The sequence below is a fragment of the Oryzias latipes genome, chromosome 8, assembly GCF_053564925.1.
Source record: "Oryzias latipes strain Hd-rR chromosome 8, Olatipes_Hd-rR_3.1".
NCBI classification, from domain to species: domain Eukaryota; kingdom Metazoa; phylum Chordata; class Actinopteri; order Beloniformes; family Adrianichthyidae; genus Oryzias; species Oryzias latipes.
In genome coordinates, this window is record NC_136244.1 from 21,870,770 (window position 1) to 21,891,803 (window position 21,034).

Consider the following 21,034-nt stretch of genomic DNA (forward strand, 5'->3'; position numbering starts at 1 on the left):
CTCACCTTAGTGCCACAAACTTTATTTAGTCATTTTGTCTGTGCTGTATTCACACACTAAACATAAAACCATACAAAAGCAGAAAATTCCAGTTGGAAAAAAGTGTTTGATTTTTGCTATGGAATCCCCCCAAAAATGTTCAACAAACCCTTTTTACAACATAGAATGAAAGTTTTAGGTGTAGTTTTGTAAAAACAACAAGAACAAACGTTGTCAACAAACTAATTGACATGTTTTTGAATTAAAATACAAAAGAAAACTCCAGAAAATTAACAGATAAATAAACTATTTGTGTTCAGCTGAACACATAAGGGCACATTACAGGTCCATGATGTGACCTTTCTTATGTTGTCATACAGGCAGTGTTTGTACTTGAGTCTGCCTGTGTGGCTTCAGCTTCCAGGCAGCCCAAAACATTAGAATGTGTCTACTGGGAGCACTGCTGTCCATTTGACTTTTTTCCTGGAATTCTGTGGTTGTTTTTTTTAGCTTTTTATTTGCTTTTGTTTTGTTTTGTTTTGTTTCGTCATTTTTTTCTTCTAACGTGAGTAAAAAAAGAATAAAAGGAAAAGGTCTTTTTGGAGTCGAGTTTGATTTCAGGTGTTCCCTGCTCTGTATTTGAACTGCTCGCCTCCCGCCACGGTAGCGGATGGGGACTTTTGCGGCGAACTGAGGAGTCTCCACAATTTTTTGATGACGCTGGTGCTCGTTGATCTAGAAAAATCCTGTCGCCCCAAATCCAGAAATAAAATGGATTTCTAATTGCTGACGGCTAGCTCAGCTCCGCGCTGCAGCCATCTGATCTACGTTTATCTTCCGCCTCAGTTATTTATTTTAATAACTGATCGATTTTTGTCCAGAAACTACAAAAAATCCTGCCATATTCTCTCCTTTATTCAATAAAATCTAAAAACAAAATGTTAAAATAAGTTCAAGTTAATCTTAAACTTAGATTTATCATGCTGATCATCGGTTCCGAAGGGTTAAAACACGACAGTAAAAAGTGCTGCAGTACTCTGCTGTTTAGCTGTAACCTTAAGTCAGAGGAGGGTAAATACGTTGGAACCTTAACCTTTTTCAAATCTTTTTTCATCACCTTTCAAACAAAAGAAGCAGTGCTTCTTATCCACTCCAAAAAAACAACAAAAAAAATCCAGTGTTACCTGACTTGACTCTGTTTTGATCACAACACCATTGTCGTTTACCTGAAAACATGATGGTAAGTGTTTAGAACTCACAACTCAATTTCCTTTCATGCTGTAGTTCTTAGAAGGAACACCGTGTTTTGGGAACAGGTTGTTTCCACTTGGAGGAAAGCAGGACAACAGCCCAAGTGAGTTCTAGCGTAGCCAACCAGCGCTGCTATTTATGATCGATCACCTTGTGCACAGATCCGTTGCCCGGTTTGCTTCCCCTCCTCCCAGAATTCAAGCGGGGGAAACAAAGGGGATACCGCTGAGGTGAAATGCCTAAAACAATGTCCACATCCACACAACAGGAGGAATTTGGCATTTTCCATTTAAAGATGAATCAGCAAGCTGTACACGAAAATTTTAGACAAAAAAAAAGTTGAAAAGCTTCTCATCCATGGATTAGATGTTTACACTAGTGAGTCATGTCTCTAAAGTGTGCCGTGCTGGGTTTCATTAGCCTAATGGGTTTTACTGTGTATCAAGCATTAGCTCTAGAACTTAGCAAGCTTCTTTGATGCAACTAAATTGGTGCATCCTGTGTGCAGCTGCTGCTTTGCTTGTCAGGGGCTAACAGCCTTAACGCGGCACATGCGCTCCTTCTCTTTCAGAGCACGTATGACCGCTGTCCACTGGAGTTGGTCCGATGCATCAAACACATCCTCTACACAGAGCAGAGGCTTGTCCGAGAGGCTACAAATGTAGGTGCTGGCGAGCGTTGCACACCTTTTTGTGTGTGAGCTGTCACTTCCAACACATTTGAATGCAATACTGTAAATGTAAATGTCAATAATTTTGCGCTTTCTCAGAAATTGGAAAATTGGACGTATACAGTGGTCCCGTGATTATCGTGGGAGTTACATTCTGAAAATAACAGGCGACAGGTGAAATCTGCAAAGTAGGATTACAGATGTTTTAAGACTGTAAAACTACACACTTCATAAACTTTTCTCAGACAGATATGAACATTTTCACACCTTTGTTTCTTGTTTAAACTCTTAAACTTCATACCGTAATAGAAAAAAAGTCCAGTATGATGGAAAGAAAACAAAGATCTGCTCTTGATGAAACAAGGAGACTGGGCACAGAGGAGATTGATTGATACATGTAGTGCTCTACAGCCAATCAGGGCACAGAACACAGTGTGCTGTAAAAAAAAAAAAGCATGCAGAGTTAAAACAGAGAGACCGTGAAAGGTATACCGCGATACAGCGAGGGACAAATGTACTTAAAAAACCTAAAGACCCACAGTTTTTGGTGTTTTCTAACGTGTTCTTGTGGCATTTTTCTCTTACTGACGGGCATTTATAAAGAAAATTAGACTCAAAATTACATTTTTAAGTATTTATTAATACAAATCAGTAGCAGAAGAAAAAAACTGTTGGAAAAAGCTTTGAGGTAAAGCCTCAACAGGAAGCCAGATGCTCCCTGCTCCCCTCTATTTCAACGAAGAAAACAAGAGATATTTTGATTTTGGCTAAAAAAAAAAAGGCTAAATCCTGATTAAAAGAAAGCTTTTAAGATGGATAAAAGATGGTCAGAGTGAGACTTTAAAAGACTAAAAAAAAGCATAAGCATTTTAGTTGTTAATGTGTTCAGCATCTTTTATTTTAATCCATTTTTGTGGACTTTTTCAGGCCCGTTGTTATTTGTTCTCCAATACTCATTAAATCCACTTGTTTCTGCCATGCTGCCATTTGGAAGGAAGTCAAAAAAAGGGCGTCAACCATTTCACAGTTTATAACATGCCCTGAGTTATGAAACCATAAAGCCATCAGTGCGTAAAACATCTGACTCTCAGCAAGTCCTGCGGTGAATTGATTTTCAGTCACAACATGCCTTTTCTATTAGTGGAATACATTCAGACTGACTGAATTTTACCCTGTTTAGTCTGAAGCTTTGGGGAACCAGAATGCACTTAGTCGGTCTTTAAGTGACCGTGGATTCTGTCTTCTAATTTCATTACAACAAATCTCAGCTTTTAGCTCCCATTATGCTGTTTTTTTTTAAAACAACAAATAATTTCTAACTTTCAAAATAAAAGCTATGTACCCATGTCATAAACCTTTTTTCTGCTCCTCTTTTAACCCCTCGTAATGACTTCCAGTCGAGCTCTCCGGTGGGTGGGATGCTGGACAGCATGTCTCAGAAATACCAGCAGATCAATCAAGCTTTCGAAGAGCTTCGCCTGCTTACCCAAGACACTGAAAATGACCTGCGCAAGCTCCAGCACAACCAGGAGTACTTCATCATCCAGTACCAAGAGAGCCTTCGCATCCAAGGTACGCCCTGTAGACTCCTTTTCCATTATTGGCGCTCTATTGCAACAATTGATTATTTGTGGCTGAGAGGTTGAAGATAATCAAGAGGTCATTTCTTCTTCTTCTTGTGAAATCAAACTTGATTAAAAAGGGCCTCTGGTTAGCATTTTCAGTTGGTTTTTATGTGTGTATGGGGCCTCTCCTACTAACCAATGCAAACCAAAGCTCTTCTTTAAGTAAACAACTTTTCCGTTATATGTGGAGTTAGCTTAGAAAAAGTTCACCTAATCTTCATAATGGAGTGCAAACGTAGATGTACGTGCACAAATAACATATCCCCCCCCCCCCTCTCTTTTTTGTGCTGGTCAATCATTACCTTGTTCACACCCCTCTGAAGCCCAGCTGAGCAGTCTTGCAGCGCTGCCCCCTGCTGACCGTCAGCTACGAGAGCCCACCCTCCTCAGCAAGCGAGCCACTGTGGAGGCCTGGCTGACGAGGGAGGCCAACACACTACAGAAATACAGACTGGTAGGACTCACTGAGGGGGAAAAAAAAAGAAAAAAGGATCCAGTTGTTTTAACAGATGTGTAGAATTTGCCAAGACGCATCACGTGGGGCTCCTCTGTCTGTGCGCAGGACCTTGCGGAAAAACACCAGAAAACGCTGCAGCTGTTAAGAAAGCAGCAGACCATCATTCTGGATGACGAACTGATCCAGTGGAAAAGACGGCAGCAACTGGCAGGCAATGGGGGCCCACCAGAGGGAGGCCTGGACATCCTTCAGTCCTGGTGAGGCTTTTCTCCACCCCCCCACTAGTAATACAGCTTCTACACCTTCTGACAAACCAAAGGGTCACAGGTTTACAAGCCAGGAAGGAGCTACTACTGGGTTTTATTTTTTATTGAAGGTTATAACCTCCTAATAAGACAGACAATAAGACGCAGGTTGAAGCTGACGTTTCTTGCTTATTAGCTCATAATCCTTTATGGTTTCTTTTTTATGTTGGAAAAGGAAAGTCTATATGATTCAGTCAAACCACCACTGTGTGCATTGTGTGTCTTTGTGTGTTTGTGTGTGGATGTGTGTGTGTACCAGGTGTGAGAAGCTGGCTGAAACGATTTGGCAAAACAGGCAGCAGATTCGAAGGGCGGAGCACCTGAGACAACAGCTGCCCATCCCCGGACCTATCGAGGAGCTACTTAACGAACTTAACAGCACAATTACTGATATCATCTCGGCATTGGTCACCAGGTAAGTGTGTGCAAAATATGTCCAAACTGCAAAAAAAAAACACCTGAAAGTATTATTTTGTTTCATGTTTAAACACTAAAGCAGACATATAGCTTTCAATCTTCTTATATTCAATAGTATATTCCCTTTCTGCTGACCTTAACAGCATTTAACCAAGTAAACAACACAGATACTGTTTCTAAAAAAAAAAAAAACTCAGGCATTCATTTTTCATCACTCAGTGATGTGATCTGTTGCAAAAAGAAAACAGTTTGTTAATATTTTTTTGTGTTTGTCGTTTTTGTGTTGGGGAAGTGAAACAATCAGAATGTTGCCAGATGTTAGTCAGGTTCTTCAACAAATAAGGAGCCATTCGGAACGATGTCTTTTTGACTACACCCCAGCAGGAGCCACAAAGTCTTACTTCACCCTTTAAAAAGATAAAACACTGCTTTATATTGGCGTAATGGTTACTATTCTGACAAATATGTATTAACTATTGTTTTTCATCATAAATTAAACATAATAATTTGACAGAGGTTCACATGACTTCCTTTCAAAATAAAAGACAAGCTGTCCTGTGCAATCAATCAATCAAACTTTATTCATAAAAGAAAAGTGCTTCTCATACTTGTGCAACTCGTACCGCTTTACGATTAAAAATAGATTCAGGCGATAAATAAATCAATAAAAAGAGAGAAACCCAGTCCACCCTTTTCTCACCGCCCTCCCTCCATTAACACACACAAGCACGTTAACACAAACAAGCAATGACCCCACAATCAATTAATACTGATAAAAGCAAATTCTAAAGGAAACTTGAGGCTTGGCTCTGCTTGGATCATATCAATGTAGCAAATGTAGGAGATGGCAAGTCAACAGTGGGGGGAAAAATACACAATTAGTTTTACCGTTGTTGGTGCGTCTTAGACAGAAGTTTGAACATCAGAACTAACTGACTCTTACTGTATTTTTTGGGTCCATAATGCGAAATCCTTGTATTTTTCAACAATATGAAATCTGCCTTAAGTATGAACTCTGGCTGAACTTCTAATTTCCTGTGGTACATGATGCTCCAAAATCTGTCAAAACGTTTTAGTACAACGTTAGACAAAGCTGCCAAGCTTGATGGATTGTTGGAGCATTATGGGTACTGTAGTCAGAAGTTTCATACAGTTAGAGTGATACGTACTAAGCTTCAACTGTGAATGAGTTGAATGACTTATCTTACTGTTTTGTTTCCCTTGATATGCCTTGTAGTGTAAAAATATGTTACTTTTTAAAATCTTTAAAAATGAAAGACTCTCAAGCCCTAGCGTGGTTCATCTTGTGAACTCGTTTTTATGGCGCTGATCTGTTTTTTCTTTTTTTTTCTGCAAATGGGCTGGTGGCTGTTGTATCTGTTTCCAAAGTGACTTTCCATGTGCTGACTGGAAATGGCACCTAAAAAGTCCTCAGACCCAAACGAGCATGGATTGTGAAAGGTTTTAAAGGAAAGCAAGGGCACATGCAGCCTATTTTAGTCTGTCAGTGCAGCCCCCAAAGGAAGATTTGATGGGGCAAGAGTGCTCTGAAGTTTTTGACAGCCTCCTCTTGCATTTTCCTAGAAGATGGTCCCCGAGGAGAGCCTTAACACACCAAGAAGTCATGTCATTGTCACAGCGATTTCTGATAGGCTGCAGACGAGCTTGCAACCGGACAGTAATGCACCGTCACCACCCAGTGTACAACATGGGGTCTGTTTTTCTACTATGTCCTCTCTTGAGACCCCTGAAACTCAGGGGTTTCACGCTGATGCAGGAAGTGTTTCATCTCATCATCGGCATTTCTTCAGTTCCAGATCAGAAACCTTAAAGGCTCAAAGCAACACCGTGAGTGTGGTGGACGACTCATTTGCCTGCTGGAGTTTTCTCACTTCTTGCTCCCTGTGTGTTGCAGGAATCTGCATCAACTCTGCAGGAAGAGATGCCAGCTATTGTTGTTAAGCGTGTTGCTTTTCTGAGTAATGATTAATTTGCTTGACCTTCCTACAATGTGCTTGCTTAAAACTAAGGTCATTTTCAAAGGCTATTACTCCTAACCTCCCGACATAGTAGATCTTAAACTCTCCTCAGCATTCTCACTGTCAATGTACAATTTGAAAGCAAACAAAGTGCTCTGGCAATAATGTTATTTAATGTCATTTTTTTTTGCAAACGGAAATGTTATCTGTTCTCTGATGACCCTGAAAAGACTTGAAGGTCTGTTTATTATCTGATGTGTGCTCATTAAAGTCATGATGCTCACTTAAACATTCAATCTTTGTGGATATATCAATAAAAAGAGAAAAAAATCTTAAGGAAAACTTGGTTTTGACCAATATTGGCCTGTCTCTTAGAAAAAAACTAGAGCCTTAAGCTACAGACACACCAAGCATGTGATGCGTGTTCAAGAATGCGCTAAATGCGGATTCATGAACATGCTTTTATCCCACTGTGTTCACACTAGACAAGCAGGGAGGGGCTTAATTTATTTTTTCTTACAATTTACAAGCACATGCCCACCCACCATCACCACTTAAGAGGCTTGGTGCGAACCATGAAAGCGGTGCAAATCTCATAAATTTTGCTCCAGGCCTTTTTTTTTAACAGCTGTATTCCAATACATAAAATACTTGGTGTCATATAATTCCGGCCGGGCACAAACCACAGTTATTAATTTCTACACCATGATTAATTTTCCAATGGTTGGCCTTTCCTTGAACTAAAAATAATCCATACGTCACTACCAATTTGGAGTCCATGACCTAAAATATGTGTTTAATGGCTGCACGTTTTGTACGTAGAGCCAAAAAAACGGTCCTAAAATGTTGTGTAGCTACGTGCGTACGTTAGAGTCTTGAACGCAACGCATTTACATGCGTTTAGATAAACTTCATCGGAAGTGGCTGCTGAGAGCAGTTTGAATGTAGCCTAGGGGCCGGTTTATACCGCTCTAGTTGCATTGGTAACAGGAAAATGTGACACATGCTGATGACATCATCTGCGACTGGAATTTTACGCCTCTGTATTGCCTACCTTTGTTTAGTGGACAAACACACCAGTTCCTCCTCTGCCTTTTATGTACCTGCAGACGAAGCAAAGTGTATGATCAAGATGTCCTTCACATAAAAAATAAATGCTGGAGACAATTGCGCTGCTTGAAAGGATCAACGCCACTTGGAAGTTCATTGCGGTTATCGTGGATCGTTTCAAGCAAAACCAGACAGCATTAGCACGAAGTAGACCGCCCCATTCTGGATACAATTGATCCGATGGCTGATCGCTTTCCTTAAGACACACCTCCGTTCCTCTTAAGATGCAGCCCCTCTACGACCTTCTACCACCCAGAAAACCACATGCACCCATACAAGTCAACCCCTCGTACAAGTCCATATAACTAAGGCCTGTGATTTTTCACATCTCCCTTATTGACTTTGGCTTTTTCCTCCACAGTACCTTCATCATCGAGAAACAGCCCCCGCAAGTTCTTAAAACCCAAACCAAGTTTGCCGCCACCGTGCGTCTTCTAGTTGGTGGGAAGTTGAACGTGCATATGAACCCCCCACAAGTAAAAGCGACCATCATAAGTGAACAGCAAGCCAAGGCTCTGCTAAAAAATGAGAACACAAGGAAGTAAGTGCGAAGCACCATTTTATGTCCGAGAAATGTTGTCACAATAAACACTGACTCTGTATCCTTCAACGAGGAAGTTGTGGCTCAATAGTTTCCTGTCCGGTATCCTCAAACTGTCCAAAAATATGCACGTTAGGTTGTTTGGGATTCTAAATTGTTCTTAAGAATTCATGTGTGGTTCTTCATGGTCCTGTGATGGACTCTAGGGTGTAGCTTGACTCCGGGGTATGACCCAGATGACCTTTGGGAGCCTATATAATAAACTTGTGGAGACTTTTTTCAGAGTTTGGTAAGTCTAAGATTAATCTCTAGAAAGAATTGTTTTTAGACCTCATGGTAGAAACATGATTGGAACTTGTACAATGCCTCAGAGGAATCTGTGGTGCGGCCACAGAATCCACATTTAGCCTGTTTCACAGCCTCGCTCCACATTCATCCCTGCTCATAGAAACCTCCCAAAATGGAAGGTCAGCTTGAAAGCTCCTGGGAAATTGGGCAGACAACAGAGATAATAATGCTAAAAGTTTCAAACTCAAATTATGCAGAGAAAAGACTTTCGCTCCTGGAGCTTACATTAGCGTAATTCGGCAGTATCGTTAACGCCACTCAAGTACATCACAACAGGCAGATCAAATAATTAACTTGCTCTCCAATTGCCTCTCATTCAGTGACAGCAGTGGAGAAATTCTTAACAATAATTGTGTGATGGAGTACCACCAAACCACAGGGACCCTCAGCGCCCACTTCAGGAACATGGTAAGCAAACAGTCCAGATGAGCTCATGAATATGCAATCGACAGAAACGCCCTCTAACTCCTGAAGTGCAAGAAAGTTCATTGGAAATCATGATGAGGCTTCCTCTCCATATTTCAACCCCTGCTTTTTGCCTGCTTTTTGCTCTTGCGTGTGTCAATTATTAACTACTTTGAGAATATATTAATGTTTAGAAGTTCATACTTGAAAGAGACACAAGTGAATAATTTGCCACCTGTTTTGTTGAATGCTGTGAAAGGAGTTTTTAAACCAGTAAATGGTTCAGTTTAGTGAAATTAAATGGCCACAACAGTGGGACAAGAACTGGATAGCAAAACCAAACAGATTTAGTCCAACCAAAACACAAAATTTAAACAATGTGTTGTTTTACTCATTAAAACTTCATGTAGTATTTTAATGAACCGTATTTATGTTAAAAGACAACATCCCTTTTTGACTTAAAGACAATGCAATTTTTTATAGCAAAATTCATACCTGAAGATAATTTAAAGTACTTCACAAAAAATGACAGGGGAAATATTACAATTGAGACAATTAACACAATTAAAACACAACATATATAAAAAAAAACAGTAAGATCACAATTAAACCTAAAACAAAATGTAGAACCATAAATAAAACTTAGAACATAGTACAATATAAAACGGTAAAATCATAATAGAAATTTAAAATATCACAAAAAATCACAAATAAAACCTGAAACAAAATAAAACATAAAATAAAAAAGTAATATCATAATTAAAACCTGAAACAAATTATAGCATTAAAATATAAAACTGTACAATCATAATTAAAATAAAAAAAAAACATAAAAAACAGTAAATGATTTACATTTTGATTTACATTTTTAATGTGATTTCAAATGTAAATCAAAGTTTTAAAGAAAATAATAAACAGTATAAAACAAAATAAAATATAAAACAGTGAAATCCTAATTCCCTATTCAAGCCTTAATTTATTGTCTGCCATGAAATAAAATTAGCAGACTTTCATGTGTCACACACTGAGCAAAAATAGAATAGTTTTTGGTTTCAGAGAACTTTTGTTTGACATTAAATGGATGACTGTTTCGATTGTTTTAGATACATTAAATGGAAAACCTGTGATTGTTTGAACGTTAAGTCTAAAACTTTTATTCTTACCAGGACCTAAGTGAACATACGTGTACTCTTTTCTCTGGATAGATGCATGTCCAATAAAACATGCTAAACCAAAATAGTAATGAGTTATATTTAATTAGCTGAATAATCAAAGAATGTGCTGTTTTTATTCTTATGTAAGTAAACTTAATGTCAATAGTACCCTTCACAGTTAAAACCATAAAGTTCTTTCCATTAGAAAGCTAGAAGGCCAAACAACATCAACAAAACAACATAAAAACAATATAAATGTCAGCATGGCATAAAGACATGAATAAAACATGGATAGTCTTATGTCAGATCAGATTATTGCTTACCACTGTGCAGAATCTTCATTCTTGGTCACAGGGGAATGTTGGCTCAGCTTTGCACAGAGGCCTGATGCACACACACATGGCATGTTTGCCAGGCGAGTAGAAACTCGCCATGTCATTGATGTTGGTAGCAACAATACCCCAGAGCCACCCCTGGATATTGTTGCTCCAGAATTCTGACTCCCTTTGAATTATGCAGATTTTACAGCCATTATGTGTAATATGTTTTTACATCTCATCTTTCATTTAGTCTTTGAAGAGGATCAAGCGATCAGACAGAAGAGGAGCAGAGTCGGTTACAGAGGAGAAGTTCACCATCCTTTTCGAGTCCCAGTTTAGTGTCGGAAGCAACGAACTTGTCTTTCAAGTGAAGGTAAGATGGTGCAAAAAGTGTCGTTAGCACACATCTCTGTTCTTCTTTTTATTTCCGGAACTACGTGTTTTGACCAATCAGAATGTTTTCTTGATGATACCGTGACATTATTTGTTGAACTTCATGTTGCAATACACTTTCCCTGAACGTGTTGCTTTTTTGTGTTCTATGAACAGACACTATCGCTTCCTGTAGTTGTGATAGTTCATGGTAGTCAAGACAATAATGCCACAGCAACTGTGCTGTGGGACAACGCTTTTGCAGAGCCGGTGAGTTTGTCTGTGCAGGAAAATATATTATCTGGTTTGTAATTCTGATGCATTATTGATGCACTTTTATATTTATATTAGTATTTTTTATGTTGTATTGTAAACCTTAAAAAATTGTCTTGAAATTGTTCTTCCTTATATGTAAATGATGCCTGATTGATTAGTATGTTGTGCCCATTGACTGTATGTGAGAGCTGGACTGAGGGACCCCTCCCCCCTCGTGTTCCAAACAGGAAGTACTCGCTGATTTCAAGAAGCCAAAATCCCATAGATAGAGAATTAAACAGCTTTATTTCGCAACTCAGTTCTTGCTAATCCTAACATTTTTTCATGACTTTTTTTCTGGTAACACAAATTATTCATGTTATAAGCTAACCAATCAGATGCCCCAATACAAAATGTTTGACAGATTTTGCGTTGCCCGCTTTCAAGTGTTAGGAGTGTGGCCTTCCAGCAAGCACACTTCTGATTGGTGTGAGTGGTTGTCATAGAAACGTCGACTCAGACCAACCACTCCCTGACAGGATTTCTATTACCAACAAGGCAACATCCGTATGAAAAAAAAAAAATGTCAACGGAAATTTGCTTCATTTGGTTGGAGCCACAAATAAAGCGTTTTCTGCTCCTGCAGTTCAGTTCTCATACATAGTCAGTGGTGACATAGATTTAACCCACTTGGTAAATGATCTATATATTGTCATATATAACTAAATACTTCCTCATTTGTTGCACAATTGAAATCATTCGAATGCATTTGATCGCCATTACAATCGTCTGCTACCGTCTCGTGTTCACGCAGGGACGAGTGCCTTTCCTTGTGCCAGATAAAGTGCTTTGGCCTCAGCTTTGTGATGCCATCAACATGAAGTACAAGGCAGAGGTGCAGAGCAACCGCGGCCTGTCAGAAGAAAACCTGGTCTTCCTGGCTCAGAAGGCCTTCAGCAGCTCCAGCAACAATCCTGACGACTACCGGAGCATGACAATGACCTGGTCACAGTTTAACAGGGTCAGCAACAATCTAGTACCTTCTGATCCTTTAGGCAAACACCAAGTTAAAAGCAAGAAATCCCTGTTGGTAGTTTTTGTGAATGAATTTGTCTTTGTAAACATGTTTTGCTCTTTTTTTTTTTTTTTACCCCCACGGGCTAATTTATGTAAGACATTTCAGCCACATGCTTAGTTTTCATCGAATTCTTCGAAGTAACCATGATATTCATACACAGAAATATTTCTTGCTCCATTTGCACTCCCCCTGCAGCATTATTCCATGGTCAACTTGAGCAACTGTGTTTCATTGGTAAACCAGTCTTTATCTTAATAGGGCTGTTTGTCCTCTTCGGAAAAGGCTGGGGGGGGCTTCATTTGCTAGTTCAAAGTAACAGTTGAGGACAGATGTTACACTCCCATTAACCACACATCATCATGTTAAAAAAAAAAAGCACGGATGTGTGGTAGCTGCTTCAGAAATGGACATAAAAGTCCTGATTTTGCACAGCTTGTTGCTGCTAATAAACAAGTAAGTGTAAATCGGAAAGGTTTGTTATTGCAGATGTTAGAAGTGAGCGTTTCTTTTTCTCTACCTCTTTTCACTTGGTGAATCTAAAAACCGATGAAAATATATTTTCTGTTTTGTCCAAAATTGTTTTCCTTCTTTTCCCCTGCAGGAAAGTTTGCCTGGAAGGAATTTTACATTTTGGCAGTGGTTTGATGGCGTCATGGAGCTCACAAAAAAGCATCTAAAGCCGCATTGGAATGATGGGTAACATATTGTCTAATTTCACCGTTTTGGCTATAAATGGTATAAAAGCAAAGACTTTAAAGCCGATAGGTACCAATTCTTCATTTGACATCTAAACTATAATGTTCTGGGGAGCTAAAATGAACTGTAACTCTGTTTCCCAATTTGTAAACTAATCCTACAGTTCACCTTCTAGTTTTTCCATGACAACCTGCTCTTACTGATGGAATAAAGAGCATTGGATGAGAAACACATCAGAATTTTTGCTTCTATGTACTTACATTTATTTTTTTATTTTTTATTTAATTTTTGCAGTGCTATTCTGGGCTTTGTCAACAAGCAGCAGGCTCAGGATATGTTAATGTCCAAACCCAACGGCACTTTCCTTCTGCGCTTCAGTGACTCTGAGATCGGAGGGATCACTATTGCATGGGTGGCAGAAAACCCCAACAAAGCAGGTACGGCTGCAAAATGCCTTTATTTTAGTGGAGGCAGTTGCTTAACAAGGTTCATAGTCTGGTTATCTCTAAGGTAACCTGAAGCCGCCTGAGCTCTGACCGGTCCGCTCACAGAGGAATGTGAGGCAGCGCTTGATGACCTGGGATTGTTTGCTTTGATTTCGTTCAGGGAGGGTCAGAGCTCGATTCGTTTGTGAGATTTTAAAATTTTTTTTTGCTGCTAGTTCAGCTTTCGCTGGTCTGTGTTCTGACCGTAACATTACAGCTTTTTAGTTAAAACAGACTGTAAAAAACAGGGATAGGGTGAAGGCCTGGGCTCAGCTTTTAACAACCCACTCGGATGAAAAGGGTGTTTCTAACATGTTCTGGTGTCATTTTTCTGATGATTGAGGAAGAAATGGATCTCAAATTTCCATTTCTGAGTATTTCTTTATTCAAATCCTTGTGAATCAGGAGCAAACGCTAAAATGCAGTTTGAAAGACATTTCCCAGCATCCCTCTGTTTACACTCTCTCCCTCTAGCTTACAGCCCTTCACAAACCCAACCTAATATTACCGGTGCAACAAAAATGGCGAGCAATTTTGGAGCTATTCAGCCATACAGTTTTGAGCTAGATGTCAGCTTGGCGGAGGAAAACCAAGCCGTACATGGATCTATTTGTCTGCATGTGGATGCATCGGAATGGAGCGGAGCAGGGCGCATGTGGCCCGCCGATTGTGGCACCTACATCACTGCCACAAGCTTTTTGCAAGTACAACAATTTGTCACAACGATTTTACTAAGGAAATACTCAGAAATGCAGTTTTTGGATTAATTTTCTTTACATATGTCCTCAATCATCAGAAAAAAGGCCACAAAAACACAATTTTTTATTGAAGTAGGTCTTTAAAAGAGCACTGGAAACACTTTTAAAAGGACAGAACAGCTCCCATTTATGTTCATTGATTAGGAAAGTGTAGGCGTGTAAAAGTTCTCTACCACATTGCAGAAACATACAGAAAACCGTCAAAAGAACCATCGAACAGCAACATTCTGTTTGTATGCGTTCAGCTTTTGGTAGTAATTCTTTAGCTCTTTTCTAGGTGAGCGAATGGTTTGGAACCTCATGCCATACACAACCAAAGACTTCTCCATTCGCTCGTTGGCTGACAGGATTAGCGACCTCAACCATTTGCTGTTCCTCTATCCCGACAAGCCCAAGGATGAGGTTTTCTCCAAGTATTACACCCCGCCACTTTGTGAGTTTGCACAGATAGACTCAAGAGCTCAGAATTGTCTCGGTTTTGAAGGTGATTGACTCATCAGACCTAATAGTAATTCTGTCTTCAATGTTCTCTTCAAGCCAAAGCAGTGGACGGTTACGTGAAGCCGCAGATCAAACAGGTAGTGCCTGAGTAAGTATCCGACTTCTGTTTCTCTATTTCGTCTTTGTCTCTTTCCTTTCTCTTCTTCTGTTCACGCGCCGCATTTGACTCTGAAGTACCATTTAGAGGTAATATCTAAGTACTGGGCCCTGAATTCAGATCAGCCATTAGTTAGCTGTTCGACTTGGAGGAGGCCAATTAAGGATGCCAAGGGTTCCTGAGTGAGCCTGCCCTCCACTCATAATTAGAGTTAGGCTCGTTAGTTAGTAAGCTGTGCTGCCTGCCCATCGCCGCAGTTGGTTGGCCCGCCGTAGGGAGAACGGCTATAATGATGCAGGAAGGTCTGCGAAACATGCCGAGGATCGTTGCTTAGGCAACAAGCCACATAGGCTTTTAACCTGGGTTTACGCGTGTGCTTATGTATGTGTGCAGCTTTGCTACAGCTAATCCAGATCCGACAAGTGGAAACCCAACCTATATGGATCAAGGCGCCTCACCAGCTCCCGTCAACCACCATCATCCCTATAACATGTACCAAAATATGTGAGTTGAGTGTTTTGTTTTTTTTAAATAAAATTTCTATTTCTTAATCCAGAACGTGTGTTGGTCTAATTCTGAATGCCTCCAATCTATATGCTGCTGCAGAGCCGACCCTATCTTAGATGCAGAGGGAGATTTTGACCTCGATGACACAATGGACGTGGCGAGGCATGTGGAGGAGCTTCTGCGGCGGCCCGTAGAAAGCCAGTGGGGGGGCCAGCAGTCCTGACCCTTGACTTTATGACTCGGAGCACCACCAAACAAATCCTGCCAACAAACTTGCCCCACTCACATTGACATGGTTATATTCCATTCGTCTCTCCTTTTTATCATATTGCTATAATGTGAAATTGTTAACAATGGTTGTGATTTTTTTTCTTCTTTTCTTTTTAACATGAGAGCATGCATGTTAGTGATTTCTTAGTTTATTTGTGTTTTTAAAACAGACTGGGTGACATGCAAAACCCTCAATGTTACAGTATTGTTAAAAAAAAAAGAAGTTATTGTTCATTCGCAAGGAGCTTGCATTACAAAATTGTTTGAATCAAAAATATACTACTGTATGATGTTATTTTAAGAGTGGAATGCTTTGATTTCACATGTTCTGCTTTGTAAATGGGCAAGCGATACTTTGATAGCCACACCGATCCTGCCCTCGGATGAAGGAGAAACTTTAACGTGGATTTTTTTTTTCTGCTTTTGCTCTGCAGCACATGAATCCAAGTCATTGCTTGTCAGTTCTTCAAACGCATATACACTAACCTAAGGGAAGAGGGGCTCTTTGCTCTCTGCCACTGACAGCACAGACATCAGCACACGGTACATATGCACAAAGCTTGGGATTTATTTGTTCTGATTTGTTCACCAGCTGCAAAGGCGAAGGAGTGTATGCACCTCCCTTGCTCTCACAGGGCTATCCGTCTTCTGTTTGTACACAGAAATGCAAATCTAAGCATTTACCCGGCATTGCCTGCTTGTCCTCTCAGGTCCCTGTGCCCCAGTCATCAATGCTACCTCGCACTCTTCTGTTGACAGTCGTTGGTTTTGGTTTGTTGTCTTGTCTGAACCACATTCTCATCAATAGCTACAATCCAAAAAAACAAACAAAAACAAAAAAGCTGCATTAACGTGTGTGAAGAAGATCCCATGCTGCATGGGCAATGTTTGCCTGATGCTTGAAGAAATCCAGAAACGATACATCTTTCCTGCCTTGGACTCTACAAGTTGTTGGAACGAGCACGGCCCTGTCTCTGTGTGACGGCATGGCAGAAAAAAAGCAAGTGAAGCTGCAAAGCATAAAAGCGCACTTTTAAATGCTTTTACAGACTTGCTGCCACATTCAGAAATCGCCGATGTCAAGTCCCCACCCTCACCCCCGCGACTTCTGCTGTTAATTCAGACTTATTTTTATTCTGCGTGATCATTTTGTCAAACATGAAGGGTAATTGTTTTAAAACAGCTATGCGCCTCAGGAATAAATTGCTTTGCATAACCGATGAAGCCAATTGAAAAAAAAAACTATATTTAGAGAGAATAATAGACTTGTTTTATCTTTCTTAGGTCTATATTTATTATAATTTCCTCCCCCAAAATGAATGTAAGCTCATGAAGGTATAAAAAACAATGAAGTTTAGCAGAAGAAGCATCATTTAAAAAAACAACACGGTGCACTTGGCCATCAAAAAAAAAATGAATGATGCATTTTAATGTTTTTATTAAATGTTTGGACATTGCAATGTTAAAAAAATATATATTTGTTCATCGTGTCTCAGTTCTTTCCTCTCCTTTTTTTGTTGTAAAAATCTGAAGCTACATGGTCGTAACAGGTTCCTCATCACCATCTCTCTCCTCTTCGTTCCACTGTAGACTTTGCATTTTTCGATTGTAGATGCTTTGTTTGTTGTTTGTACGTTTTATGGTTGTGGTTTTGGTTTATCACTTGGATGGTTTTCCGAGGATCACAGCTGTTGAGTTGAAAGGAATAAAATAAAGTTTTATAAATAAATTACGGAAAATCTTATGAAGTTTGGTGGATTTTTGAGGGGAAAAAAACATGTCACTGAGAATGAGTCAACCCTGCTCAGTTTAGCAGATTACAGAGTGGAAAGCCTGAGAGCAACTCACTGATATGACATAACGAAGAATGCTCTCATTTAATTGAGCAACTGTGTGTTGCTTTGCATTTTAACCAATTCGTTAGAGCTCAGAATACTAATTATAATCCTGTGTTAATAAACTTTAACACACAATATGAGCACAAAGGTAACTTTTATAATTGTCTATTTAAACAAATATAAATTGCCAAAAAAAAGAAACCCTAAAAACTGAAAAAAGCTAAACTATTTAGTTTGGTCTATTTGAAATAAAAGAAATGAGGACTTCACTTTAAAACAAAAAATCTCAAATCCACTCTGAGTATGAAGGCTTGCTGAAAATTTAAGAGCTTTCCTTTCCTAAATGATCCCATTCGGCTCTTTTCTGCCATCTGGTGAAAAGGAAACGCACAGCAACACTGGGGTTGTGTGTCTCCGTTTAAATGTCATATGTGACTAGTGTCCTGGCTGGGAAAGATAACAAAATCTAATTTATGCAGGGCTGAATGAAATGTGAGCATTTACTGCTTAAACGGTTTTATGATCTGTTTTCAAAGGGCAGGAATTCTTCAAAAGGGTAAGCCAGTTTAGGTGGTTGATTAGAGAACGCAGCGTTTCCAAGCTTATGATTTAGAGTTTGTGTACAGGCGCCTTGTCAGAGTGGAAAAGTGGTAATAGCTCTGAGTTTTGAATCAAATCACAGCTCATATCTGTTATGCAAGAATAAAAAAATAGCCTTTTAAGATTTTTTTTCAGCTTATAATTTTACTGTTCAATTCAATTCAATTTTATTTGTATAGCCCAAAATCACAACAACAGTCGTCTCGATGGGCTTCGAAGTAAAACATGAACTCAAAAGGATCACGAATACAAAGAGTTCAATAGGAAAATACTAAAATGAACTAACAAACTGACTAAGCTATACTGGCATCCCTGCCCTTAGACCCCCCTTCACGGTAAGGGATGGCTGTTGGCTGTTGGAATGGCTCATTTCAAAATAAAACCACAATTTCATGAAGAAATAGTTTTTAATGACAAATAAATGAAACATTCTCCCAAATTTCTCAGACTGAATTTCTTTGGGGTTTTTTTGGTTTATTTTTGGTAAATAGAATTGTTTTTTGCTAACAACGTTTGTTGCCACAAAAAAAAAACTCATTTTTAAATTTTGGAATGAAAGATTTTCAGAGTATCCAGGTAATATATTCAGATTTCTCAGTTTGCTCAGGATTTAAGAGCTATTTTGAAATATTACTGAAACAGAGAATGGAATCTGCCCGTTACCTTGTGTTGATTTCTGGATGATGTTTTTGAATGTCAGGTCTGATGCAGACAAGATCCAGCACAGTAGGACTTTTTAATTAGTTGATGGAGACAAACAGTCAACTTACAGGTAAAAATAGAGGTTTAGTGAGATCAGACACTGCTGCAGCCAAAGGTTTGAATTTTCTGTGTGCTTATGCCTGTGACACAAGTGCATCAATTTTAAAAGAAGGATGTGACACATTAGGGTTCACAGACTAGTTCACGTATTATTGCACATATTATACATATATTTGACACAATAATATACAAAGTTGAATTAATGCTTCCAGTTTGCAGCTGGATGGCTCAGTTGGCTGTAGGACTGGTGCATAGGTAATCAGGGTTTATTTTCCAAGGGGTGCAATGAGCTTCAACCAGTCTGGGTTATTGGACAAGACCCCATTTTTTAGCCACAAGTCTGGGTCCCCAGCCCGGATAAAATACAGGGTTGTGTCAGGAAGGACATCCGGTGTAAAAATCTCTGCCAAATCAGTGAAAGCTGATTCGCTGTGGTGACCTCTGAGGGGATATGCCAAAACAACAATAACAGTGTGATGATTCTTTTCAGCACATACAAGTCACCACTAGATGTCAGTAACGTCCCATAAATGTCAGGCGTGGTTTTCACTCTAATTTGTAAACTGTTTTTTTTTTCCATTTGAGGCTTCTGTCTTTTTCAGTTCCTATTTCCAAACTTCAGCTGAACCTCCTTCTTTGACCTGACTTGACGCCTTGAATTTCATTCTAAAATGGCTTCTGCAAGCCTTCTTACTGGATTATGGAGGAGTTGACTGTAGCTGACATCTCTGATGCTTTTTCTGGTGTGCTGCCTTCGTCTAACTCCATCCCCTCCAACCTAAAACTTGAACGTTTATTTCTTATTTCTTTTTTTCATTTGTGCGTCCTCACTCTAATTGGGTGGATCATACCAAACATCTTGACATCGGCCATAGATTACATAACTTCAATATTTCACTACATAAAATAGTCTCGTTCATTTTCTAGGTTGGTTTCTGAGGGGAGGGAGTTTAAAGTCCAGATCCTTAATATTGGGATGTAAACAGAGCTGTGTCACAGTTTTAACTTCCGTTAGTGAATTTCCAGTTTCAGGTTTTACCTGTGGGGCTGCATGGTGGGGTAGTGGTTAGCAGCCACAAATCACAGCTGGGACCGCCCGTGTGCATGCTCCTTCCAGGCACCCCGGCTTCCCCCCACAACCCAAAAACATGCCTCATAGGTTAATTGTTATCCCTCACCCAACAGTGGCTGGATTGGCTCCAGCAACCCTGTGACCTTAAAAGGGATTCACCTGGTTGTAAAAGTGGATGGATGGAGGCCTAATCTGTGTTTACAAGGGGACCATCTTTTTTTGAGTCATAGCATGGGCCCTAAAAAAACATCAAACCTCTAAAAAAAAGTTATGGTTCATTCGTGGTTTTGGTTCCCCACCGGGCTGATAAACAGGCACGAGCTCAGGAAGCACGTGACTGGAGGAAGACATACCCTGTGGGGCCCAGGAACTTCCTTTAATGATGATTTATTTCATGTTATAAATATATTTCACCTGATCTTTTTGTTTTATTACTAATTTGGCATCTTGTCTTGAATTTATTAGCCAAAGCCAACGATCCATAATAGTGTTAATAAATCTGAAAACGTGCAATTTTGCAAGAAAAATGTTCCCTAACTTAATAAACATGCACATTTCTTTTCCTTTTCTTTGAAAGAATTTAAAGGATTCGAAGGTAAGATAGTCAAACTGGAGGATGGGCATTTTTGAGGTGAGGAGGATCCAATAATCTGCACACCTGATATCAGCAGCAGGATGGAAGCCTGCCTGCCTGCCAGCTGCCATGTCTGACATCCTGCCACAGGAAACTAAAGAAAACCTCACTGACACAAAAACAACTGATATTTTAGAATGACTTTGCAGCTTAAAACATTTTATTTTTTACTTTATTTTTCATCCAACAGTCAATTGATTGTAAGTCAAAATGAAGAAAAACAACATAATTGAGATATTTCTGATAATAAACGGATAATCTTTAAGGACTGATCCACAAAAAGCGTGAAGTGGAGGCTGCTCATCAGAGATAGGTTTGCATTCAAGCGAGACAGCTTGCCTGAGAGTTGATGCTTTTAAAAGCAGAAGTTTTACTAAATTATTTCTGAGAATGCATAATACATGACCCCGAGATCACGGAGGGAAAGGGGGAGGAGCCGGGAATGAGTAAAGACAAGGAAGGGATGTGAGAACTCTGCAACCTCATCAAAGGAAAACAAAAAGTAGCGCTTTGTTAATTGTCCAAGGATTATCACACCCATATTGTTA

General features: G+C 39.5%; 1 protein-coding gene across 2 annotated transcripts in view; it reads left to right on the top strand.

Annotated features, from left to right (window-relative positions):
- The window catches only part of stat5a (signal transducer and activator of transcription 5a), a 54,365-nt gene extending 37,046 nt beyond the window's left edge, over nt 1–17,319 (top strand). For both annotated transcript variants that reach the window (XM_011477950.4, XM_078951778.1), the window contains exons 4-19: nt 1,802–1,891; nt 3,298–3,472; nt 3,849–3,979; nt 4,088–4,239; nt 4,547–4,702; nt 8,155–8,334; nt 9,003–9,090; nt 10,812–10,934; nt 11,111–11,203; nt 12,003–12,209; nt 12,868–12,962; nt 13,257–13,399; nt 14,483–14,638; nt 14,743–14,794; nt 15,197–15,307; nt 15,410–17,319. In XM_011477950.4, the coding sequence (XP_011476252.3) occupies nt 1,802–1,891; nt 3,298–3,472; nt 3,849–3,979; nt 4,088–4,239; nt 4,547–4,702; nt 8,155–8,334; nt 9,003–9,090; nt 10,812–10,934; nt 11,111–11,203; nt 12,003–12,209; nt 12,868–12,962; nt 13,257–13,399; nt 14,483–14,638; nt 14,743–14,794; nt 15,197–15,307; nt 15,410–15,533 (2,076 nt within the window). In that variant the 3' untranslated portion in view covers nt 15,534–17,319. The remainder of the gene's footprint in view (nt 1–1,801; nt 1,892–3,297; nt 3,473–3,848; nt 3,980–4,087; nt 4,240–4,546; nt 4,703–8,154; nt 8,335–9,002; nt 9,091–10,811; nt 10,935–11,110; nt 11,204–12,002; nt 12,210–12,867; nt 12,963–13,256; nt 13,400–14,482; nt 14,639–14,742; nt 14,795–15,196; nt 15,308–15,409) is intronic.
- The last annotated feature ends 3,715 nt before the right edge of the window (nt 17,320–21,034 follow it).